Genomic DNA, 27,009 nt, shown 5'->3' on the forward strand with positions numbered 1-27,009 from the left:
TCCCTTGGTGACCTGATGCTGTGGTATAGCTTTGGAAGTTGTTCTTGAATGCTCAATTTAGAGTCAGTCCTCTTGATAATTCTATAAGCCACTTAATGTCTGGTAAATCTTTTCCTGCCTAAACTAATTAGAGTGAATTCTGTTCTCTGCAACTGAATCTTAACTAATATAGGAGGGAAGTCCTCAAGTGATAGAGTTAAATATAAATACATCATAATAAACAATAGTAAGATCTCTAAGTAAGCCATTTTCATGTTTATTTAATAGATTTATAACATTTATTTTTATAAAGACAAGTAAAGCCCACCTTATAACACTTAATTTAATGTATAAGGTACAAAGCACTGGTTCAGTGTGACACATAAGAAAAACCCATTTGTTCAACAGGGTAGTGACTAAACTATGTGTTCAGTTTATTTCTCCTGCAGACTCAGAAAATAAATGTTTGTCTTTTTAACTTGCACTTATAATCTTTTTGCAACTCAAAAATCTCTTTAGGTATTCAATTTTAACTAGTCTAGGCTAAAATACAATACTAAGTGATTTTCAATATTCTGATTTTAAAATCATATCAAATATCAGTAACATATGCTCTTAAGAAAGTATCTTTTTGTAAATACAACTGACAAAATATTGAACAAAGTATGTGCAACAGTGCATTTGTATATAAGCATAGAGCCTTGTGTCTTTAGAGCTACTACAGTATAACAATCATTGCTTAAAAGCAGATGTGTGATAGTTCACATACAAACTATTAACTAAACTCCAAAATTTGGACACATTTCAGGCAAATCATTTCTGAGAAAAGGCACAGATGTTTATTTAGCAATTATCTCTTTAAGTGGTAATTTCCTTGAAAAGACAAAGCTGACAAAATCATTTTAAAGACACTACTAGTAAGTGTTTGGCCAAGTCCAATTTACAAAATTTTCAAGGGGTCAACTTTAAAATTCTTGAATCTCTCTGAAAATAACACATTTTGTGGTGATGAAACCCTCTGGGTTAAGCCTTGTTCACAGTGGATTCTTGCCAAAAGCTGACTATACCAATTCTTTTCCACAAAGGGAGACTTCTTAGGTCATTCTTAAAGGATGTCTGCCTTCTCATGGTTTCAAATCTGAAAAGTCAAAAGGCTTAAAACCAAAGTCTTTTGTGAAGAAAGAAGTTCCAATGGATGCCTTCTCCTCAGTTTTCCAAATCAGTTGATTTATAAATTGCTTTTATCAGCAACAGTACAGAATATTAGACAGCTATTGGTTTTTTTTCTCTTTAAAGTGCTAACAAAGCCCATTATCTCTAAATGAACTTTCACTGTAACAACTGAAATATAAGCAGCATAAAGTATATAGAAATTACACATTTAAATCAGATAAATTACAGCTTTTTAGATAGATGCCAAAATTGTATACATTATCTTAACAATCCTTATGCACAAGTACAGGCATACCTTGGATATTGCAGATTTGGTTCCAGATCACTGGGATAAAAGCAAATATTGCAATAAAGCGAATCACATGAATTTTTTGGTTTCCCAGGGCATATAAGAGTTTACACTATAGTGTAGTATATTAAGTGTACAAAAGCATTATGTCTAAAAAAGGAACAAACTTTAATTAAAACTATTTTACCACTAAAAAAAGCTAGCCATCATCTGAGCCTTCAATGAGTTGCATTAGTAACATTAAAGATCACTGATCACGGATCACCATGACAAACATAATAATAATGAAAAAGTTCCAAATATTGTGAGAATTACCAAAATGTGACAGAGACACAGTGAGCAAATGCTATTGGAAAAATGGCACTGATCAGACTTGCTCAATGCAGGGTTGCCATAAGCCTTCATTTTCAATAAACTGTAGTATCTGTGGGAATTTCCTGGTTGTTCAGTGGTTAGGACTCTGCACTTTTACTGCCAAGGGCCTGGGTTCAATCCCTGTGGGGAACTACCATCCTGTAAGCCTGGATCCCACAAGCCCACCAGTTACAAATCACATGGTGGCCAAAAAAAAAAAAAACAAAAAAAACCCCACAAAGACAAAAACTAGTATCTGTGGTGCACAATCAAGCAAAGTGCAGTAAAACAAGGTATGCTTGTATACTTTATGAACTTGTCAGACTAATACAATAATTCAATCTATCTACTATAACTTAAAATATGACTGGTGAAAATCTAAAATTAGAACCAAACTACTCTGAGAAAAATACCACAAAGAGCAGTACTCGGAATTTCAAGTAACTTCTCAGTCCAATGAGAGACCTGTACACAGTTAACTGTACATTTATTTACCCTTCTGAATTGGCTCATTTTAACCAGCTCAAATCCAAATCCAATATTGTTTTTCCTCATATCAGCCGAGTATTTGAGTTTTTTATTTTTGTCAGTAACAGAGCTAGAAGTGTGTCAGTAGCTTCTGAACTGCTCAGGTTATGGAGAAGGTAGAATTTACTTAAAAAAAAAACCACGTAATACTAGAAGACTGAATGAGATTAACTTTAAGAAGTTAATATTATTTCAGTTAGATAACTTGAAAATGAGGTTCCCATATGGTAATCTTCTAGATAATTAAGGCTACAGATCTCAGAGTCTGATTTTCTAAAGCATTGTAATAGGACTGAGGCAATTTGGAAAGTAAGATTTATCATTATGGCATGTCAGCATCACTAATATTCAAACATAACACCACATTTTCAAAAATCATCACTAATTCATATGTAAATAGCAGCACAAACTAGTTATTTCCTTACTAAAAGTGATATGGTGGTGCCCTCTGGTGGTGACATTTAGCATACTCCCCCGATACTGCATGTCTTGTGAAATATAAAAAGTATATTCGTATTATAGAATATCAAAATTAGATATTACCCCAAAGGAATAAATTATTGTGCTTACAATATCTTCTTTTTAACCTTCCAATAAATTGGTAACAAGATAAACCCCTGATCCCTATTTCCAGGAATCAAGCTAACGGTTATAAGAATCTTGGTAAAATGCCTGTTAAGAACTTTACTTCTTGGTTCTAGAACTCAACTGAGAGGTTTTTGCATTTTCTAGTTTGGCTTTTAGATCTATGGATTTCTCAAAAAACTTCACCAATGCCGGTTCATTCAACAAAGAGGCAAGAATCTGTTCAAACGCAAATGACCACTGAGGTTCTTCCCTGGGCGAGGAGGGTTCTTTCTCCAAGGGTTTCTCTGCCTGCCCCTCACTGGGTACTCCAGAAACACAGACTGCACCAGACAGTCCTTTCATTGCTGACGTAGGGCTATGGAGTTTCCTTCCAACTTCTTCCATCCTGAGCAAAAGGCTGGTTACAACAGCAATGGCTTGATATAATGCCTCTTCTTCAGGGTCCCCATGAAATAAGTTATATAGTGTCTTTGAAAACTGAATAAATTGTGACTAGAAGACACAAGTTAGAAATATCACATTTGATATTAGACTTAGCAAATATATAAAGAGAACTTAGAAGTGAATAGTCTTCTATTTAGAATTTGCACCACATAACCTATACCATAGAAGTTATAAGAACTGATGATTAATCCCCAAGTAAATTTTGGTTCTAGAAAAATGGGTATGAATTATGAAAGAAAATTCCACTTAAGTTTTCTCATCTGTTGCCTAATAACAGTAAATCGTATATAGTGTGTAGTGTTAGTCCCTCAGTCATGTCTGACTCTTTGTGACCTCATGGACTGTAGCCCACCAGTCAGTGTGATTTTCCAGGCAAGAATACTGGAGTGGGTTGCCATTTCCTTCTCCAGGGGATCTTCCTGACCTCGGGATTGAACTCGGGTCTCCTGCACCGCAGGCAGATTCTTTACCATCTGAGCCATCAGGGAAGCCCCCAAACAGCATATATGTACATAGTTGATATATACAATACTTCCTGAACAGTATCTGCCAGCATTCCTTCAATGTTAGGTGATACTTTAAATTAGGCAAAGTCCCATATTTGCCTACATACAAATAATTCATTCATTAATCAATCTTAATGAACAGATTAAGAATGAGTTCCCCTTGATCTCCTCAAAGGGCTGGAGGGGGCAGCTCAACTAGGATGACTTAAATTTAAGGAAGAATGTTTTGGAACCAATCCAATAATAACAAGGAGGTCATGTGGACATGTTTCTTTTTAAAGGCTAAGGAGGGGCCCTAGAAAGAAAATAAACTGGATTGTTTGCTAATTGTCCCTAGACAATCCATAGACATTCCTAGAAGATACTTGCCAATATAAAAATTTTTTTCCAACACAAAAGTCCTGTAAGTCAATCATCCTACTAGAAAAGTTTATCTGTAAATAAAAAGCAAATAAAAAAAGATATACTTTGGGCGGGGGCTGCACTGTATGGCATGCAGGATCTTAGTTCCTCAACAAGGGATCCAACCTATGCCCCCTGCAGTGGAAGCATGGATTCTTAACTACTGGACTGTCAGAAAAAGGGGAAGTGAAAGTCGCTCAGTCATGTCCGACTCTGTGCGACCCCATGGACTAGACAGTCCATAGAATTCTCCAGGCCAGAATACTGGAGTGAGTAGCCTTTCCCTTCTCCAGGGGATCTTCCCAACCCAGGGACTGAACCCATGTTCTCTCGCATTGCAGGCAGATTCTTTCCCAGTTGAGCCACAAGGGAAATCCAAGAACACGGAGTGGGTAGCCTATCCCTTCTCCAGCGGATCTTCCGGACCCAGGAATTGAACCAGGGTCTCCTGCACTGCAGGTGGATTCTTTACCAACTGAGCTGTCAGGGAAGCTCCAGGACTGTCAGGGAAGTTCCCCCAAAAGATACACTTTATAAAAATTTATTGTACCAAACTTCAAGCTTTATTTTTCTTTCTTTCTTAGTCTGTAACACTGTTTATTTATTAAAATTTTAGTATTAATATATTGATTAATTTTAAGAAGTACTTATTTAACTATCAAATTACCTACGCCACTGAGAAAAATTAAGTTATTTCATATTTCTCGTTTTGATTAAGTTCTGAGAATCCTCAGTATCTGTACCAAAAGAATTTATTTAAAAAATATAAGAACATACAATGACTGAATAGTGTGCAAGAAAGAGATGGATTTATAATTGTGTCAATAGAGAATTCCCTGATGGTCCAGAGGTTAAGACTCTGTGCTTCCACAGCAGAGGGTGCAAGTTTGATCCCTGGTCTAGGAACTAAGATCCCACATGCTACATGGCATGGCCAAAAAAAAAGTTGTGTTAACAGCAGTCATTAGTACTATCTGAGTAGATTCAAGATGATTAGGAACCAAGGTATAACCTATTTTAGTTATTTCTTATTCCTACTACCTAGTATTGGGCATGTCATCTAGTAGTCACTAAAAAATGTCTACTGAATAAATGAACATTTCTAATAAAGCTAGGAGTAGAAAACATTGAAATATATGTTATACGCACATCTTTTCTATAGGTACAAATGTCACAGCAGAGGACTGTACTGAAACTCTAGATGCATTTAAGTGTTTAAAGTAGAAAATCATTTAAAAATTTACTCCCACTCTTCTACACTCATCTGAAACTTACAGAGATGATGCAGAGATTATTTTTGTAATAGCATGTTAGCTATTTTAGATTTGGAAACACCCGTATTCATTTTAATAAAACACATAAGAAAACCAGAATTTATGAACTGAATACCTGAGTCATTCTTGGTAAATCCTTAATGTTTTCTTCTTTTTTTAGCAGTTCATCTTGCCATTGACTTAGATATGCTTGAATATTGACTTTTTCTTTTTCTAAATGAGGGGAATAAAATCATTTCATAATGAACAGCCCACTATATTTTCCCAAATCCTCAAAAGAACAATTATTATTGAAAGATATTTCATTGAGATATAAGATTCTACTTTTTTCTCCACAAATTGATCTGACTATACCTTTTCTTTCACTTACTGGCTCCCAAAATATTCTCCATTTCCATTAAATTAAAACTTTTACTTTGAAAAGGTTGGGGACTAGAGAAGATGTAAGGTGAGGGGAAGAAGAATGCCTTTTAGATTAAACAGTACACCCTGACTTGATGATGTAAATTTCAGGTAGATGTTCTCATGTATACCACTAAGTTTAAAATAGCTTCTATATGATGTTCTTAATATGCAGATACCAAAGTGGTCTATGGTGACTCTTTTTCAAAAATTCAAACCAGTACTTATTCATTCATTCCTTTGAAGGGTTTAATCACAATGATGTTAATGTGACTTCATTATAATTATTTAGATCTCTTGGAAAACTAGGATATACTGAACAACCTGGTGAAGTGGTCATATCTAAGCAGATCTTCAAAAATTATTTTTTAGCTGTTACTCAAAAACATAAAAAGAATGATGGACTTTTGTAGAACAATTTGACAGTCTCTATCAAAATACTAAATGTGCATATTCTTTGTGACCCAGCATTCTCATACCTCTATGAATTTATTCTATCTTAAAGAAATATGCCCAAAAGTATCATTAAAGGTAAGTATAAAAATGTTTGTTGGAGCATAGTTTGCAATATAATTAATTGGAAATAACCTAAATGGTCATCAATATTGAGCTAGTTACTGAAATAAATGACAATACAACCAAACTCTGCACCCCAATACTCAATACATGTCAGATCCACATGTACTGACATGAAAAGATGTCCATGATATACTATAAAATAGAAAAACAAGTTATAAAACGGTATTTATGAAGTGTTTCTTTTTTAAAAATAGATGTCTGTTTATATTTGTTTATATGCAGAAACAGGTCTGGAAAGAATATAGGCCAAAATGTTTTCACACCTACTTCAGGGTGGGGTTGGGTCGGGATATGAGCATTTCTGTACCATTTAAATTTCTTTTATATGAATTATCTATTACTTATACAATTAAAATAAATATTTTTAAAATAATAAATAAATGTGGGTCATTTATTGTTATATTTTCTATAACTTCTGAGACTGAAGTATCCAGAGAAGAATAAATTGTTAAACTTACACAAAGGAACTGAAAAAGCTCTAAGGACAAATCAAGAGATTTTAAAAGGAATCCATGTCTCCCCCTTGTGTAGTTAACCTTATTTGCAAAAACAATAACTTTTTTTTTTTAAACAATAACTTAAACTAAATGATACTCCTAAATCATATACCTTTTTCAGGGCTCTTTTTTGCTGACTTTGCTTCCTTCTCCTTTGCAGGCTTGGAAACTTGAAGAGAAGAGGACAATTGCATTTTGTAAAATATTTTAAAAAATACCTTAATGAAAGTAAAATAGTATTTTGATAGACTTATAAACACACATTATTTTCTTCAATTCAACAAACCAATTATAGCTAATCTGACCTCCTATCATGAAAAGACAAAGTATTCAAGAACTTTAAAAAGAACACTGGGGAAAAAAATCCACATTAAAAAATCTTAGATAGAAGTATACGAATTATTAATTTATTTCTGGGTGGTATGTGATATTTCCTTCCTTGTGATTTTCTTCAAATTGAATAGTATTACTTCTTTTATTAGGAAAAAAACATATTGAGAGTCAAAAGACTGAGCTAAAAAAAAAAAAAAAGACTGAGCTACTAGTCCTAACTGTGGTAAAACCTCATTGAAAAATCTCACACGAGTCACTTCTCCCTTCTGGGCCTCAGTGTCCTCTATATAATTAAGGGACTTGACTAGATGATTTGTAAGGTTGCTTCAAACTTAATATTCAGACACCGTCATACAGTAACCATACACAAGGTTACATACGGACTTCTCTCTAAGATACTAGTATTTATGAAAAAGTAGCAAAAGACACAAAAATAAGCCCATAATACTTCCAAATTTTGTCTCAGAGACAGACTCATCCCTATCTCCTATACCTACAGTGATTTATAATAAGTATTCACTGTTTGAATAATAGCTATGACCTTCTATCATCCGAGATTCTATTATTTTCATTGCATTTTAACAAGGCATTAAAAAAGTCTGATACATTTCAGAAATTTCTGCTCAAAAGTAGAAACAAAATGCATTTTCTTTCAAATTCTCCAGTAAACAAGAAATTTCATAAATAAAAATCCAAAATGTAGTTTAGTTAATCAGTCAAATATTTATGGAATACTTATTATGCATTTAGGACTATGCTAAGGGCTATGGTAGCACAAAAGAAGAGTAAGGTATAATTAACTCAAATTTTACTAGTGGTACTGGGTAAAGAATGTTTAAACCAGAAACATCTCTAAGTGACTAATCAGCAAAACAGATATATTCAAAACAGATATTTACCATGGAGTTGACTGAAGTACAGCAATTCTTCCTTGGAAAGTTCATCTCCCTTTGAAGGGTCTTTATACTGCACTTCAGTATAAGCTGAAAATAGATAACCCAGATCATATTTGTAACAATGAGAGACAGAAACAGGTCCTATAATGGATCAATTAAATCTGGGGACAGAGAATTAAACAAAGGGTCCCTGTAAAAGAAAGACATATGTGAAGAAGTATGGAAGTGGTACTACTCTACTGTATAGCAAATATTTTAACAAGAAGTATTTGATTCTTTGAATTCTCTTATTTCTCCAAATTACTTGCTTTTTAACAGTTTTCCAAGAGCCATTACAAGTTGAAATTTAAAAATATGACACTTTGGAATCTCTAAAAACGTGACTGTGGTCATTTAGAAACATCATTAATAATAAGGAAAACATGAAGCTGAGTGCTCTAACAGATATACAGTGTTTTTTCTATTTTTGATCCTTCTATGGAAAATCATACTCATTTCATTACAATATTAGACAATCTAATGACAATTTGACTTGACAATGTAAGTCCTTCATGGTTAAATTATTATTTGATTTGTCTTTGGTTTTTAACACTGTGTTTGTGATTTGAGTTAGTGAAGGTTAAAGATGACTTTTAGATTTTTGGTGTGGTAAAGAATGGTTCCCAGCAATCCTGGGAAGACTTTAAAAGAGACCTCAGGTGTAGCTTTAGACAAATTATGAGGTGCTTTTTTTTGTGTGTGTGAATCACCCTAGTTAAGCTAAAATGTACTTTTGCAATGTTCTTTTAAAGTTTAAGACTAGATTCCCAATTATGGATCAGGCTGGCAAAGGCAGCCTCTTGAGCTCAGAGGGAAACACTTAAGTAAACTGATGTGGTAACAGTAAGGCAGTATGGTAGAATAGAAAGAAGCCTGCATTTTGGAGTCAAACCTTAGTCTGAATTTCAGCTAAGCAATTTACTAGATATGTTGTCTTCAGCAAATTTAATCTTTCTCTTAGTTTCCATATCGTCAAAATTGGACAGATAATACCACCTTTCAAGGATATCATGAGAATTAAATAAAAGAATGCATATAAATTCCTGAACAGAACAAGTGCTCAATAAATGGTAGTTTTATTTTGTTTCCTCCTCCAAATGTTTAATATCTCTTGCTGCCTGGTCTCACTTGTTTGAATAATTTGTAGTATTTCACAAGTTTGGCAGTTTGTCTAAAGTTAAATTCTACTGTCTAATGACAGCAACAATAAAAATTCAACATTATGCCAATATTCAAATGATAGTTCTTACTCATAAACTACTTATTAAATTGACTGACCACTAACAGGAAGGAAACCTATGAATCTATATATTGCACAGAATCTCCTCTACAGATTTTAGTGTAACTATATATTAGCAAAAATATTGCTAACATGATCCATGGGCCACAATTAAGCAATGACCTTATACCATATGGAAAATTATATTATTCGTTAAAATGTAATGATATCTGTAATTATACTTGTTAAAAACGAGTCAACTTCTATACATCACTAACAACTATTAAACTCTTACCTGGAGAAATATGCAGCTTAAAAAGCAGCTTAAGCTTCTCAGTAAAACTTCCGTTGTACATTATGTCTGTTTAATAAAATTAAATTGCAAATAATCACAGCCAAAGAACATTCAATCAATTATAGCAACACAGATTAATTAAGACACAGATATGAGCCAGGATTCAGAAACCTTCTGTTACTTAAACTATCAGTTAACCAACACCCAGTAGGCCACATTCTCTCCTTGAAGTACATAAGCAAAATAAAGGGATAAATAAAATGCTCTCCTACTGAACTCACTCCTCAACCCCAATCTAAAATTTACTTTTTCTTTTGAATGCTTCATCAGAGGAGAGAACTCCTCTTCAAGGGTCAATCTCTGATAAGAAAGCACATTAGGGTGTCTGGAAAAGCAAAGGAACGATATAACTGGTGGACTATTTACAGGCACAAAATGTTCGTTGACTATTTCTCTACCACTTTTCTACGCGGTTGCACTTTTTATTGAGGTAGAACAGCCTCCTGAAGAATCTATATGCCTGAAGGTGGGGAAATCAGGACATTCTCTTCCTTCATGTTAACCATTAAAACAACCACATCTAACAGCTTGTTTTTTCTGGGAGGGTTGGGGCAAGATGAGATGAAATATTTAGACTTAGTAACTGTCAGGATACATTTAATAGAAGGCTTCCTGTGTGCTGTTTTCAGTCTTGCATGAATTCTATGTTCCTTAACAGCACCTGAATACAGGTGCCAGAGAGCCGGCAAGCCGGCTTTTGGGGATAATAGAAATTCATGTATCTCACTCGTATGGAAATTCCATATGGTTAACTGCAGCCATTTACAAGTCTCCTCCTTTCTGATATGTAAAGTAACTTTTACAACCCCCTCTCTTGAGAATGATTCTAGCCTCTGGCTTTCTAGATGACTTGTTAGATTTTTGATCCCTGTCTCTGCTAAAAAGGGCTATCTTGTAGGAGAGCATATATATGCCCACAATATGTTAAATAAATGCCTCTGTTCCATCAGAGCACTGGTCTTTCTCTCTCTCTCCCTCTCTTCTCTCTCTCTCTCTCTCCCCCTCTCCTCTGTCCCCTTCATGCGGCTCAGCCTCTTTTTTTCTTTCTTTCACTTTTTTATTGGTTGACTCTCTACCCCCAAATTCTGGTCCATTAAAGGACCACAACAGTAACAAACAAAGAAAACGGTCCAGTTATTGCTAAAGCTGGAGATAGATTTTATCAGCCTGATTTACACTGACTAAATTGGCAATGACAGGCAGTACTAAGTATTTCTAGGGGTACCTTTATTTTTCTGCTTTAAAAAAGAAAAGTTATTGGACATCATCATACCAATTGCAGAGGAGAATTCTTTGAAGTTGATAAGGCAGTCGGAGTTTTCATCCAACAATCTGAATGTCCATAAAGCTAGTGAATCTCTGTTTGCAGAATGAGCCCAGGGACTCAACAAGTGATACAACACTCTGAACTGCTGGCAGTCAATCTGATACTGCTCCAAATATGGCAGACTGGGATCATGGTGCTTCAATATTGGAGAACTCAAACACCAATAATAAGAAAAAAACAACTCTTTCTATTTAAAAAATGGAAAAAAAAAGAGAAAAGCAATTAAATCAGAAAAGTAACTTCATAACATTTTTTAAAACCTGTCTACTAAAATAATTAAAGATAAAATAGTTGGGTGGTTGTGGTAAAATTCTGCTAAGAATATTATTTTTCACTTAAAGAAGGAAAAGAGTACCTTAAAGATGACATAAAGTTCATCCAGTTCATGAAGGCTCAATTTCACATCTTGTGATACAACACGCAACTTTAAAAAGATTAAAAGCAATTTAGAATTTAACACTTTGGTATATAAATTCTCTTTGAACCCATTTAGAAAACTCCCTCTGCCAGGATACAATATTTTAAACTTTACGGAATAACAAAAGGTAAGTGTACCTATTTTGTCCTTTAAAAAAGCTGTGCATAGAGTATAGTTAAATTCTACTCTGATATGTAATTTGACCTTTGTCTCTTCATACCCAGAGATACCCACCAGAGGACAGCCAGTTAATATCTGTAAATATAAGCCGCAGTATTCTATATCTTTTTCCTTATATTCCTGTCTTACTCCATAGGCAATTTGTCAAGTCACCCTGTGGGGTTGTCATTAAACACTTCAAAGGCACTGGGAGATGTACATTCCCTCTCTGTGCCAAAAAAAGGAAACCCAAGAAGGAATAATCTCAGAAAATATGCAACATCATTCTACTCCAGGAAGAATAAGCACTGATGGTACAATGATTTTGGTATTTAAGAAATTTTAAAGCAAGGGTCAAGATAAAGGCTAGAATTAATGAAACAGGAGTAACTAAAAAAAAGTATACTTCATAAATAAAACAAAGAGCTTGTAAACTGAAAAAGTAAAATAAATATCTGGAAAGTTTGATAAAAGAAAGCATGAATAAATATCATTGAGAAGGAAAAGAATACTATAAACATAGACATATAAATTATTGTGTCCGGCATATAGAAAATAACATTAATTATCTGTTTAATGAATTCCACAAGCTGTAAAACAATATATCTGAAAGTCTAGATGAAATGGGTAATCTCCATAAAAATATAAATGACAAAAATTAACTCAGGAAGAACAAGTTCTGAATAGACAAAACTGAAAAAGTAATCAAATGCCCACCAAAGGCAGCAGATCCAGATGGTTTTACAGGTTCATCTCAAACTTTCAGGTACCGGGTAATTTCTATGCAGTTTAAACTATCCCAGCACATAGAAAAATATGATTTGTTCAAAACTCCATTCTATGACAAGAGTACAATTCTAATATGAAAACTAAAGTTAGCACACACACACCACACTGTAAGTCAATGTCACTTTAACATATGTAAAGAACCTAGCTAAACTATTCAGGAAAACTATCAAAGCAGAATATTAAAAGAATAACACAACATGAACAAATAGGATTCATCTCAACAATTAAACAGAAGTTCAATCTAGGAATTCTTTAATGTACTTTACTATATTAATAAAGTAGAAAAATATATAATCTCAAGATCTGGAAAAGTTATTTGATCAAAGTTAACACTCAATATTGATTTTTTTAAATGTCCCAAATCTCTTAACCTAGAAACTAAATGAAACTACTAAATTTGATTAAAAAGAGTCCTTCAAAACTTAACAGCAAACATCATACTTGATAAAATACTAGCGGCATTTCTATTAAATTCCAGAATGAGACAAGGAAGCTTGCTTCTACTGTTATTATTTAATACTTCTCTGAAGATTCTACCCACTACAATAACACAAATAAAAACCTAAAAGAGGTATACATATTAGGAAGGGTCAAAACTCTTAAGCCTAGAAAAGATATGCCTGTCTATTTAGAAATTCAACTGAAAAAAATCAGAATTAATGAGAGTCAGTAACACAGTCATTAAAAAAGAAACATGTACCAATCAATAGCTTTTATATATACTATAATAAATGAATTAGAAAATATAAAGGAAAGAAGATCTCATTCATATTAGTAACAAAACCATAAACTACACAGGAGACAAACCCAACAATAAATGTGTAAGATCTATATAATGAAAATAAAATTTATACTAAAGGACATTAAAAAGACATTCAAATGGATTTTAAAAAGGGCTTCCCTGATGGCTCACTGGTGAAGAATCTGCCTGCCAATGCAGGAGACGCAAGAGACACGAGTTCTATCCCTGGGTAGAGAAGATCCCCTGGAGTAGGAAATGGCAACCCACTCCAGTATTCTTGCCTGGAAAATTCCATGGGCAGAGGGGCCTGGGGGGCTACAGTCCACGGGGCCACAAAGAGTCAAACATGATTGCGTGACTAAGCACACTACCAGATTTCAAAATGGATTACAAAGCCACAATAATTAACAGTGTGCCGTTATAGGGAAAAAAAGAAACTCCAGAAATAAATCCATGTATGTATATAAGTATTTAGCATATGAAAAAGGCAGAGTATAGAAAGGATGGACTAGTCAATAAATGGTATTCAAAAAAATGGATTGTTTCAGCTGGAAAAAGTACCATTAGAATCCTATATCACACTATTAACAAAGTATATACTTTAGGTGTATTAAAGATCTAAATGTTTAAAAAAAAGCAATACCAGTATTAAAAGCTAGTATGAGAAAATGTGTTTATAAGTTACATAATTTTATATGGGGAAGGCCTTGCTAAGTTTGACATGAAACCCACACAATATGTAAGAAGAAAGAGGTTTGACTACATAAAGTTTTGAAACTTACACACTCTGAAATACATCATAAAAAAATAAAGAAACAAGATTGGGGGAAAATATTAGCCACAAATATAACTGACAAAGAATTAACACCACTAATATTTTTTAGTAAGTAACACTAGTGGGAATGTGGGAAAAGGGGCATTTTTACACACTGTCAGTGGGATTATAATTTGATACAAATCTTTTAGAAGACAACTTAGCAGGACTTGTCAATTTTTAAATGGGCACACCCTTTGACCCAGCTGCCACTTCTAAGAATCCACCTTATAGAAATACTTTTACAAATGTGTAAGATTAGAAATACAGTTGACCCTTGAACAACATGGGGGTTAAGGGTGTTGACCTTCCACACAGTCAAAAATTTGCATATAGGGCTTCCCAGGTGGCTCAGTGGTAAGGAGTACACCTGTCAATGCAGGAGACACAGGTTTGATCCCTGATCCAGGAAGATCCCACATGCCCAGAACAACTAGGCCTGTGAGCCACAACTACTAAGCCTGTGCTCTAGAGCCCAGTAACTGTAACTTCTTAGCCCACATGCCACAACTACTAAAACCTGAAAGCCCTAGAGACCATACTCCACAAGAGAAGCCACTGCAATGAAAAGCCCACACACAACTAGAAAAAGCTCACGCACAGCAACAAAGACCTAGCAGAGTTAAAAATGAATAAATAAAAAAACCCTGCATATAACTTTACAGTTGGCCCTTCATATCCATGGTTCCACATCTGCAGATTCAACCAACCATGGATCCTATAGTACTAAAGTACATGTTCATTGAAAAAAATACACATGTAGGTGAATCTGCACAGTTCAAACCCATGTGATTTAAATAAGGGATTACTTGTAAGAGCAAAAAATAAAATAAAATGAAAGGGGGGTAGACATACTAAATGCATATTAACAAGGAATAGTTAAGTCAAGCATAGCATATCCATACTGTGGTATACTATTCAGCGCATTAAGAAAAGTGAGTTATACAATGATATGCAATGACTGTGATATATTTCTGAGTGAAAAAAGTAAGTTGCAGAACATGCAACTAAATGGCATGATCTCATTTAGAAAGCTATATTGTCCCTCTGGTAGGCTGCAGTCCATGGGGTCGCTAAGGGTCGGACACGACTGAGCGACTTCACTTTCACTTTTCCCTTTCATGCGTTGGAGAAGGAAATGGCAACCCACTCCAGTGTTCTTGCCTGGAGAATCCCAGGGACGGCGGAGCCTGGTGGGCTGCCGTCTATGGGGTCGCACAGAGTCGGACACGACTGAAGTGACTTAGCAGTAGCATTGTCCCTCTCACCCCTCCCTTACACACATAGACATGTATGTCTATAGATATTTAGAAAAAAGATCTGAAGAATACATGCCAAATCATTTTAAATGTTGATTACTCCTAGAGGAGGTAAGTTCTATATGTTTGAATTATTCACAATGAATATGTATTCAGAAATGTTAATTTTCCCAGATTTGTATATCTGATGACTTAACCTTTAAGCAAGTAGGTTTACAAAACAATATATTCTCATGATAAAAGCTCGAACAGTACAAAAGATTCATGTGCATGTGTGCATGTTCAGTTGCTAAAGCATGACTGACTCCTTGCAACCCCATAGACTGTAGCCCACCAGGCTCCTCTCATTCATGTGTGTGTGTGTTCAATTGCTAAGTCGTGTCCAACTCTTTGTGACCCCATGGTCTGTAGCCCACCAGACTCCTCTGTCCGTGGAATTTTCCAGGTAAGAATACTGGAGTGGGTTGCCATGTCCTAATCCAGAAGAATTCTTTCAACAAAGTAAAACGCTCCCTCTTTCAACCAGCAATCTATTAATCCCACTCACTAGAGGCAATCAATATTAACAGCTTCTAATGTAGTCATCCAAATATTAAAAAAAGAGTACTTAAAACACATTGTTTCATACCTTTTATACTTTATCTTGAGTATCCAAGGATAATAATATATATTAGCAACCTAGACTATTATGTAGGTCAGCTGTTCTTATTGATAAAGTATATTACAAATATGTTATGCTTAAATGCCAGCATCATAGCATTCAATATCAAAGGTCAAATAACACAAAACATGCTGGAGAAACCAATATGTTTCAACCAGAAGAAAATCACTTATTTCCTCTCAAAAAATTTACAGTAAGCTAAGCTGTGACAAGACTCTAGCTCAAATGTATAGTTATTTTATTTTCTTCACATGAAATGATAATTTTTTAAAAGAAGTTGAGGAAAAAAATGTTATTCCAATTGGTTTCCCCCATTTGGTGGATACTCACCACATTCTGCTTTGTCGTTTCCTCTAGGGTCTGTATCACATACAACCTGTTTCGACAGCGCATGCTGTGTATATCTTCATAGCGAATACTACCATATTTCTGTAAGAAATATGATTTCAGTGGATACTCATTCATAATAAATACCCACTTCTCCTACAGTTGAATTTCATCAGATTCAATTCTCAGAGGCTTTGGTTCTATTTCTAGTTATTTTCCCAACTTGTTCAGTGATTATGCAAATTTTCACCTCCCACATTTCAGTTTTTCTATATATTTGCAGGAGAGCATTCCATCTACTATGGGCCTAGACTAAGTACAAGAACATTGGTAAAATTCTTAGGCTCTACAAAGAGAATATTTTTCACCTTTAAACATAGTGATGAATATTTAAAGGTGGTCATTATTTGTGAAATCATGTGAGTAATTTCATTTAATGAAAAGCAAACTGAAGCAGAGGAAACTATATAACTAAGGAACAGTTTACAGAACTCATTTTTAAAGTGAAATAAGATTTTAAATTACTACATCTTTACTTGTATTATTATCTTACTCTCAATATACTACTCTAGAGATACAGCTATAGTATCTATCATTTTAAATATGCTATGTAATTATATTTATGGAATAAAAACTTACCTCATTAGATTCTCTAATCAAATCTGTAATATCCACTCTAGTATGACTGCTTTTTTCATCACTTACATTTGAACCCTGCTGCACACTTGAAGGCAGTGGGCTATCCTTATTAGTGACATTGTTGAAGAACCTATGCAAAAGTGACAGTAATACAGAATTAGTAGAAGTATGCAGAGAAATGCAGAGAAAATGACAACTAACTTCTGCCTAGTTAGTCAAAGGTTAATTTCAACTGAGAGGACAAGGGACAGTTTGATGAAGAAGTAGAATTTAAAGATGCTTGGATTTCACCCCAAAACAATGAATTTCACCTTTTTTTCAAGGACACACGGAACCTTCTCCAGAACAGATCACATCCTGGGCCATAAATCTAGCCTTGGTAAATTCAAAAAAATTGAAATCATTCCAAGCATCTTTTCTGACCACAATGCAGTAAGATTAGATGTCAACTACAGGAGAAAAACTATTAAAAATTACAACATATGGAGGCTGAACAACACATTGCTGAATGACCAACAAATCACAGAAGAAATCAAAAAAGAAATCAAAATATGCATAGAAATGAATTAAAATGAAAACACAACAACCCAAAACCTATGGGACACCGTAAAAGCAGTGCTAAGGGGAAGATTCATAGCAATACAGGCTTACCTCAACAAACAAGAAAACAGTCAAAAAAATAAACTAACTCTACACCTAAAGCAATTAAAAAAGGAAGAAATGAAGAACCCCAGGGTTAGTAGAAGGAAAGAAATCTTAAAAATCAGGGCAGAAATAAATGCAAAAGAAACAAAAGAGACCATAGCAAAAATCAACAAAGCCAAAAGCTGGTTCTCTGAGAAGATAAATAAAATTGACAAGCCATTAGCCAGACTCATCAAGAAACAAAGGGAGAAGAATCAAATCAACAAAATTAGAAATGAAAATGGAGAGATCACAATAGACAACACAGAAATACAAAAGATCATAAGAGACTATTATCAGCAACTATATGCAAATAAAATGGACAACTTGGAAGAAATGGATAAATTCTTAGAAAAGTACAACTTTACAAAACTGAACCAGGAAGAAATAGAAAATCTTAACAGACCCATCACAAGCATGGAAATTGAAACTGTAATCAGAAATCTTCCAACAAACAAAAGCCCAGGACCAGATGGCTTCACAGCTGAATTCTACCAAAAATTTAGAGAAGAGCTAACACCTATCCTACTCAAACTCTTCCAGAAAATTGCAGAGGAAGGCAAACTTCCAAACTCATTCTATGAGGCCACCATCACCCTAATACCAAAACCTGACAAAGATGCCACACAAAAAGAAAACTACAGGCCAATATCACTGATGAACATAGATGCAAAAATCCTTAACAAAATCCTAGCAAACAGAATCCAACAACATATTACAAAGATCATACATCATGACCAAGTGGACTTTATCCCAGGGATTCAAGGATTCTTCAATATACACAAATCAATCAATGTCATATACCACATTAACAAATTGAAAAATAAAAACCATATGATTATTTCAATAGATGCAGAGAAAGCCTTTGACAAAATTCAACATCCATTTATGATAAAAACCCTCCAAAAAGCAGGAATAGAAGGAACATACCTCAACATAATAAAAGCTATATATGACAAACCCACAGCAAACATTATCCTCAATGGTGAAAAATTGAAAGCATTTCCCCTAAAGTCAGGAAAAAGACAAGGGTGCCCACTCTCACTCACCACCACTATTCAACATAGGTTTGGAAGTTTTGGCCACAGCAATCAGAGCAGAAAAAGAAATAAAAGGAATCCAGATTGGAAAAGAAGAAGTAAAACTCTCACTGTTTGCAGATGACATGATCCTCTACATAGAAAACCCTAAAGACTCCTCGAGAAAATTACTAGAGCTAATCAATGAATATAATAAAGTTGCAGGATATAAAATTAACACACAGAAATCCCTTGCATTCCTATACACTAACAATGAGAAAACAGAAAGAGAAATTAAGGAAACAATTCCATTCACCATCGCAACGAAAAGAATAAAATACTTAGGAATATATCTACCTAAAGAAACAAAAGACTTATATATAGAAAACTATAAAACACTGGTGAAAGAAATCAAAGAGGACACAAATAGATGGAGAAATATTCCATGTTCATGGATCAGAAGAATCAATATAGTGAAAATGAGTATACTACCCAAAGCAATCTATAGATTCAATGCAATCCCTATCAAGCTACCAACGGTATTTTTCACAGAACTAGAACAAATAATTTCACAATTTGTATAGAAACACAAAAAACCTCGAATAGCCAAAGCAATCTTGAGAAAGAAGAATGGAGCTGGAGAAATCAACCTGCCTGACTTCAGGCTCTACTACAAAGCCACAGTCATCAAGACAGTATGGTACTGGCACAAAGATAGAAATATAGATCAATGGAACAAAATAGAAAGCCCAGAGAGAAATCCACACACCTATGGACACCTTATCTTTGACAAAGGAGGCAAGAACATACAATGGAGAAAAGACAATCTCTTTAACAAGTGGTGCTGGGAAAACTGGTCAACCACTTGTAAAAGAATGAAACTAGAACACTTTCTAATATCATACACAAAAATAAACTCAAAATGGATTAAAGATCTAAACATAAGACCAGAAACTATAAAACTCCTACAGGAAAACATAGGCAAAACACTCTCCGACATAAACCACAGCAGGATCCTCTATGATCCACCTCCCAGAATATTGGAAATAAAAGCAAAAATAAACAAATGGGACCTAATTAAAATTAAAAGCTTCTGCACAACAAAGGAAACTATAAGCAAGGTGAAAAGACAGCCTTCAGAATGGGAGAAAATAATAGCAAATGAAGCAATGGACAAGGAAATAATCTCAAAAATATACAAGCAACTCCTGCAGCTCAATTCCAGAAAAATAAACGACCCAATCAAAAAGTGGGCCAAAGAACTAAACAGACACTTCTCCAAAGAAGACATACAGATGCCTAACAAACACATGAAAAGATGCTCAACATCACTCATTATCAGAGAAATGCAAATCAAAACCATAATGAGGTACCATTTCATGCCAGTCAGAATGGCTGCTATCCAAAAGTCTACAAGCAATAAATGCTGGAGAGGGTGTGGAGAAAAGGGAACCCACTTACACTGTTGGTGGGAATGCAAACTAGTACAGCCACTATGGAGAACAGTGTGGAGATTCCTCAAAAAACTGGAAATAGAACTGCCATATGACCCAGCAATCCCACTGCTGGGCATACACACTGAGAAAACCAGAATTGAAAGAGACACGTGTACCCCAATGTTCATCGCAGCACTGTTTATAATAGCCAGGACATGGAAGCAACCTAGATGTCCATCAGCAGACAAATGGATAAGAAAGCTGTGGTACATACACACGATGGAATATTACTCAGCCATTAAAAAGAATACACTCAAATCAGTTCTAATGAGGTGGATGAAACTGGAGCCTATTATACAGAGTGAAGTAAGCCAGAAAGAAAAACACTAATACAGTATACTAACGCATATATATGGAATTTAGTAAATTGGTAAAGACAACCCTGTATGTGAGACAGCAAAAGAGACACAGATGTATAGAACTGTATTTTGGACTCTATGGGAGAGGGTGAGGGTGGGATGATATGGGAGAATGGCATTGAAGCATGTAAATTATCATATGTGAAACGAATTGCCAGTCCAGGTTTGATGCATGATACAGGGTGCTCAGGGCTGGTGCACCAGGATGACCCGGAGGGATGGCATGGGGAGGGAAGTGGGAGGGGGGTTCTGGAAGGGGAACACATGTACACCCATGGCGGATTCATGTCAATGTATGGCAAAACAAATACAATAGTGTAAAGTAAAAAAATAGATAAATAAATAAATTTAAAAAATAAAAATAAAGATGGTTGGGAATTAGGAGGACATGGGAGTGAGAGATGAGATGGTGATGAAATGACTTCAGAGGTAGACTTACTAAGATGGAACTTAGGGCATGTAGAAGCATGTAAGGAGAAATAATTTAAGACAGATACATTGAAGCCTTAACACTGAGAGTTCTAAATGCCAGAGTGAGGTGTTTATACTTTATTCTGTACATAAATGGGATCTGATGCATCATTACAACAGTTACCCAAATATTCATATATTCATTCATTTAACATATAGATAGTGTATACATATACACACACACATCTCCATATATGTGCTTTAATACAAAATAGAATTTACAGAAAAGGTACCAGGAAAATAAAGCTCAGCCTACACAATTGAAAATACCTAAAAACCAGAACAATTTCCCCACTGTATATTTAATATTATCAATCAACTTTCCCCCCTCAAATTACTCTTACACACTTTATAGCTCAAACAGGGACTATGAAAGTCTCAGCATATTGAATCAACAATATTAGTGTAAATGTGTATATAACCTAGCAATTTCCTCCAAACTGATTTTTGTTATATTCTATTTGGAAACAGAGGAGTGGACTTTAGGCCTAGGCTTTTCATTCAACTAGCTAGCTTTGTGACTTTGGGCCAATTATTTAATGTTTCTAGGGATCAGTTTCTTCACCTATAAAATAAAGGGCTTGAGCAACATAATCTCTAAGAGGCTCTCCAGATTTAAATGTTATGGTTCTCACATTACCTATTTAAAGCTGTCACGGCTTCAGCATCATCTTTACATGCCAGCAGATTGTCTAAGTTATAGTCAAGTATTGCCAATCCCAGTTGTAAAATGGCCTTTATTCCATCATAGAAGAAACAGTCCACCACATTCACTGCACTTTCAATAGGTAGCACACTAATAAAAAGTGTGAGGAACCATGAGAGAGAAACTGAGGAAAAGAATGTCATATCAGTCATATGCTCAGTCAGCTGGGGAAGGTGATCTCTGATAAGTTCTTCAAAGACTGCCTGATCCACCAAGGCACCTGGAGAACATAAAAAGAAATTTAAAAATGAACACCTTTCAAAAGGACTTGTTTTCAATACCTTCCCACTACTATTAGTAGGCTGATATATCTCATTTCTCTTCCTTAAATTATGAACTTCTTCAGTGCCTTTTCTATCTTTCACACATCTCTTTATCTGATAGCAGTATCATGCATTAAGAAGCACTTGAGAAACTCAATTCATATTCATTTGACAGTTACTTATAGAATCTTTATTATGTGCAGAAACCTGTACTAGGTGCTATAAGAGATGTACCAATTAATTAAAATGTTCTCACCCTCCGAGAGTTTAATCTCTAATAGAACTTAAGATAAATACACAAATAACTGTAACACAAGATAATATAATCAGTGACCTAGCCATGATACAGAAGGCTTAGTGAAAGTTGCTCAGTTGTGTCTGACTCTTTGTGACCCCATGGACTATACAGTCCATGGAATTCTCTAGGCCAAAATACTGGAGTGGGTAGCCTTTCCATTCTCCAGGGGATCTTTCCACCCCAGGGATCGAAACCCGGTCTCCTGAATTGCAGGCGGATTCTTTATAAGCTGAGCCACGAGGGAAGCAAACAGAAGGCGTATGAAAGTACAAAAAAAGACCACCTACAGTTTTAAAGTAAGGGATCACAGATCTATAAATATTTGATGACTGAAGAAAATGTTATGTAATTAACAAACTAAGAACTTGATCCTTCTTTCCAAGCTTGCATATATCTATATAATTCAAAAAAATGTGGAGATTTTAAGATGATTAAAATCTCTCTCAAGAAACTTAACAATAGTAAACTTAAAACTTTGATTGTATAAAGAAACAGGCCAGGTACTTTCTTTTTAAAAAGCAATATATTAAGCAATCTTTCCAATCATATGTCGAGTGCAAAAAGCTCTTCTCTTGAGCATGTCAGTGAATGTGGTATCTTGATATTGCTTACATTTTATACATTTCAAAAACTTAATTGATCAGTTCTTCCATTTGATAGGTAACTGGATAGACAAGAGGCCTATAAATTCTTTAGAAAAGAAATATGTGTTTGTATATGTATACATGTGTGTGTGTGTGTTTTACCAATGATTCGACGATTAAAATAATCAGGTAACATTCGTTCACATACAGCAACCAGAAGCCAAAAAGCCTCTTCCTCTTTTGCATACAGGAGCAACACTGAAGTCAAAATATTCATTGCCTAAAATTCATAGAAAAATAAAACATAAATGTTGCTTGGGTAATAATTACATCTCTTCTTCAAATATAGTAGTTTTCAGTAATAACAACAACAATAAGAGTAATCATAATGGAAACATGAGAACTCTGAGCCAGTCCAAGGCAAAACAAGTTGAAGTCAGTCTATCATTTGCTAATCAGTTATTTTCCATGGTAAATTCCAGGAAAATGAAATAGTAATATCATGACATAGAACACAGTTAAGTAAAACCTCTCTAATTTAGACTAATTTCAATGAGTAAAAAGTATAAATTATCACAAGTCTTAAAAAATACATACTTTCTCAGATCATTGCCAAATTCAGACTTAAATTGAAGAAAGTAGGGAAAACCACTAGACCATTCAGGTATGACCTAAATCAAATCCCTTAAAGTTATACAGTGGAAGTGAGAAATAGATTCAAGGGATTAGATCTGATAGACAGAGTGCCTGACGAACTATGGATGGAGATTCATGATATTCTTCAGGAGACAGGGATCAAGACCACCCGCAAGAAAAAGAAATGCAAAAAAGCAAAATGGCTGTCTGAGGAGGCCTTACAAATAGCTGTGAAAAGAAGAGAAACAAAAAGCAAAGGAGAAAAGGAAAGATATACCCATTTGAATGCAGAGTTCCAAAGAATAGCAAGGAGAGATAAGAAAGCCTTCCTCAGTGATCAATGCAAAGAAATAGAGGGAAACAATAGAATGGGAAAGACTAGAGATCTCTTCAAGAAAATTAGAGATACCAAGGAAACATTTCATGCAAAGATGGGCTCAATAAAGGGCAGAAATGGTATGGACCTAACAGAAGCAGAAGATATTATGAAGAGGTGGCAAGAATACACAGAAGAACTATGCAAAAAAGATCTTCATGACTCAGATAATCATGATGGTAAGATCACTCACCTAGAATCAGACATCCTGGAATGCACAGTCAAGTGGGCCTTAGGAAGCATCATTACGAACAAAGCTAGTGGAGGTGATGGAATTCCAGTTGAGCTATTTCAAATTCTAAAAGATCATGCTCTGAAAGTGCTGCACATAATATGCCAGCAAATTTGGAAAACTCAGCAGTGGCCACAGGACTGGAAAAGGTCAGTTTTCATTCCACTCCCAAAGAAAGGCAATGCCAAAGAATGCTCAAACTACCGCACAATTGCACTCATCTCACATGCTAGTAAAGTAATGCTCAAAATTCTCCAAGCCAGGCTTCAACAGTATGTGAACTGTGAACTTCCAGATGTTCAAGCTGGATTTAGCAAAGGCAGAGGAACCAGAGATCAAATTGCTAATATCCATTGAATCATAGCAAAAGGAAGGGAATTTCAGAAAAACATCTACTTCTGCTTCATTGACTATGCTAAAGCCTCTGACTATGTGGATCACAAAACACTGTAGAAAATTCTTCAAATTTCTTCACCTGACCTGCCTCTGGAGAAATCTGTGTGCAGGTCAGGAAGCAACAGTTAGAACTGGACATGGAACAACAGACTGGTTCCAAACAGGGAAAGGAGTAAGTCAAGGCTGTATATTGTCACCCTGCTTATTTAACTCATATGCAGAGTACATCATGAGAAACGCTGGGCTGGATGAAGCACAAGCTGGAATCAAGACTGTTGAGAGAAGTATCAGTAACCTCAGATATGCAGATGACACCACCCTTATGGCAGAAAGCGAAGAACTAAAGAGACTCTTGATGAAAATGAAAGAGAAAAGTGAAAAACTTGGCTTAAAACTCAACATTCAAAAAACGAAGATCATGGCATCTGGTCCCATCACTTCATGGCAAATAGATGGGGAAACAATGGAAACAGTGAGAGACTTTATTTTCTTGGGCTCCCAAATCACTGCAGATGGTGATTGCAGCCATGAAATTAAAAGACGCTTACTCCTTGGGAGAAAAGTTATGACCAGCCTAGACAGCATATTAAAAAGCAGACACTACTTTGCCAACAAAGGTCCGTCTAGTCAAAGCTATGGTTTTGCCAGTAGTCATGTATGGATATGAGAGTTGGACTCTAAAGAAAGCTGAGGGCTGAAGAATTGATGCTTTTGAACTGTGGTGTTGGAGAAGACTCTTGAGAGTCCCTTGGACTGCAAGGAGCTCCAACCAGTCCATCCTAAAGGAAATCAGTCCTGGATATTCATTGGAAGGGCTGATGTTGAAGCTGAAACTCCAATACTTTGGCCACCTGATGCGGAGAATTGACTCATTAGAAAAGACCCTGATGCTGGGAAAGATTGAAGGCGGGAGGAGAAGGGGACGACAGAAGATGAGATGGTTGGATGGCATCACCAACTCAATGGACATGAGTTTGAGTAAACTCCAGGAATTGGTGATGGACAGGGAGGCGTGGTGTGCCGCAGGTTCATGGGGTTGCAAAGAGTTGGACATGACTGAGCGACTCAACTGAATGAACTGAACCGAGGACATATTAAGATTGGAAAAACAAACGTCATCTGTATTTTCATCTACCCACAGGGTAACATCCTTAAATGTCATTCTCAATTGTGTCTAAAATTAAATCTTCTTTCTTCTATTAAATAGCGTTTTCTTTGCTACCTTAATTTTGATCATGCTAGAAACCCTTTATCTGTCACATCCAATTTGTCTTCACATCCTAGAGTCTCTTCTTATAAGAAGTCTTTTATTTTTATGTATTTATTTTTCTGGCTGCACCACACAGCATGTGGGATCTTACTTCCCCCACCAGGTATTGAACCTGTGCCCTCTGCAGTGGGACTGCAGAGCCCTAACCACTGGACAACCACGGAATTCCTAAAATGTCTCTTAGATTTGCTTTAACCTCTCCATTCTCACTACCACCCTAACTTTCTCCTTCTTCTAATCTATCTTCCATACTAATGTCAGATCATTACTTTTATATAACATTTGGTCATAGTGCTGATTATAAAGGTAATATAATGTATAGAATCTGGAAAGAATGGAAAGATGTGAAGAAAATCAAATTTCTTGCATCCTACCTAGCCAGAGATCACCACTGTTAATGAGTTGATGTACTTTTTTCTGTGTTTTTATTTCCTTTTTCCCCTTCTAAAATTTAGACCAAACTGTATATTAAAGTTTGGTTTTTTTCACTTAACATTACATTATACATTTTCAATGCCATCAACTCATCAAGTAGCTCTTCTAAAACAGTATTTTAATGACTGTAAAAAATCTAATAAGTTGAATATACTATAAATGATTTAGCTATTCTACTATTATTGGACATCTAGGCTGATTTCAGCATTTCAGTATTATATATAATACTGTTAACGAATATCTCTGTATGCAAATCTTCATCCAAGTGGTTTATTATTTTCTCAGTAAAGATACATAGAAATCAAATTATTTGGTCAATTAATATTATTTTTAAATGACTTGATATTACTGCCAAATTGTATTCCAGAAAGACTGTACCAATTTATATTCCTGATTTGTAGTATTTGAATGTTTACTTCCCCGCACCTTTGCCAATACTAAGAACTGTGACAATTATAATTGTCTTTGCTGATTTGATAGTGAAAATAGTATGTCATGGTTTGAATTTGACTTTCTTTGAGATTGAACCTTCTTTTTTAAACTTTATTATCTGTATTTTTTTTCTGTGACTAATCTTTTCATGTCCATTGCTCATTTTTATAACTCAATACTTTTCTTATAGATTTGTATATTAAGTATATCAATCCTTTGTCAGATCTGGAGCAATATCTGACTTCAAGTTCAGTTTTCACTCCATCACTTTCCTGTTCAAGAAGCCATAATGGGAGCAGCATCAGTGAAAATGACAGAGTAAGGCCCTCTGAAAAAAGCTTTCCTCGGTAAAAGCAATAA

The 27,009-nt window shown here is 35.1% G+C and overlaps 1 protein-coding gene across 2 annotated transcripts in view; it reads right to left on the minus strand.

Annotated features, from left to right (window-relative positions):
- Positions 1–236: 236 nt before the first annotated feature.
- Positions 237–27,009, minus strand: part of TBC1D8B (TBC1 domain family member 8B) — a 76,063-nt gene continuing 49,290 nt past the window's right edge. For both annotated transcript variants that reach the window (XM_081565386.1, XM_081565385.1), the window contains 11 exons: positions 23,035–23,152; positions 21,662–21,947; positions 16,993–17,122; positions 16,357–16,455; positions 11,540–11,608; positions 11,131–11,371; positions 9,798–9,863; positions 8,248–8,331; positions 7,128–7,184; positions 5,653–5,750; positions 237–3,403 (listed from right to left, as the gene is read on the minus strand). In XM_081565386.1, coding sequence (XP_081421512.1) covers positions 3,008–3,403; positions 5,653–5,750; positions 7,128–7,184; positions 8,248–8,331; positions 9,798–9,863; positions 11,131–11,371; positions 11,540–11,608; positions 16,357–16,455; positions 16,993–17,122; positions 21,662–21,947; positions 23,035–23,152 — 1,644 coding nt within the window. In that variant the 3' untranslated portion in view covers positions 237–3,007. The remainder of the gene's footprint in view (positions 3,404–5,652; positions 5,751–7,127; positions 7,185–8,247; positions 8,332–9,797; positions 9,864–11,130; positions 11,372–11,539; positions 11,609–16,356; positions 16,456–16,992; positions 17,123–21,661; positions 21,948–23,034; positions 23,153–27,009) is intronic.

This window comes from Giraffa tippelskirchi, chromosome X, assembly GCF_054371585.1.
Source record: "Giraffa tippelskirchi isolate mGirTip1 chromosome X, T2T-mGirTip1v1.2.pri, whole genome shotgun sequence".
Lineage (NCBI taxonomy): Eukaryota > Metazoa > Chordata > Mammalia > Artiodactyla > Giraffidae > Giraffa > Giraffa tippelskirchi.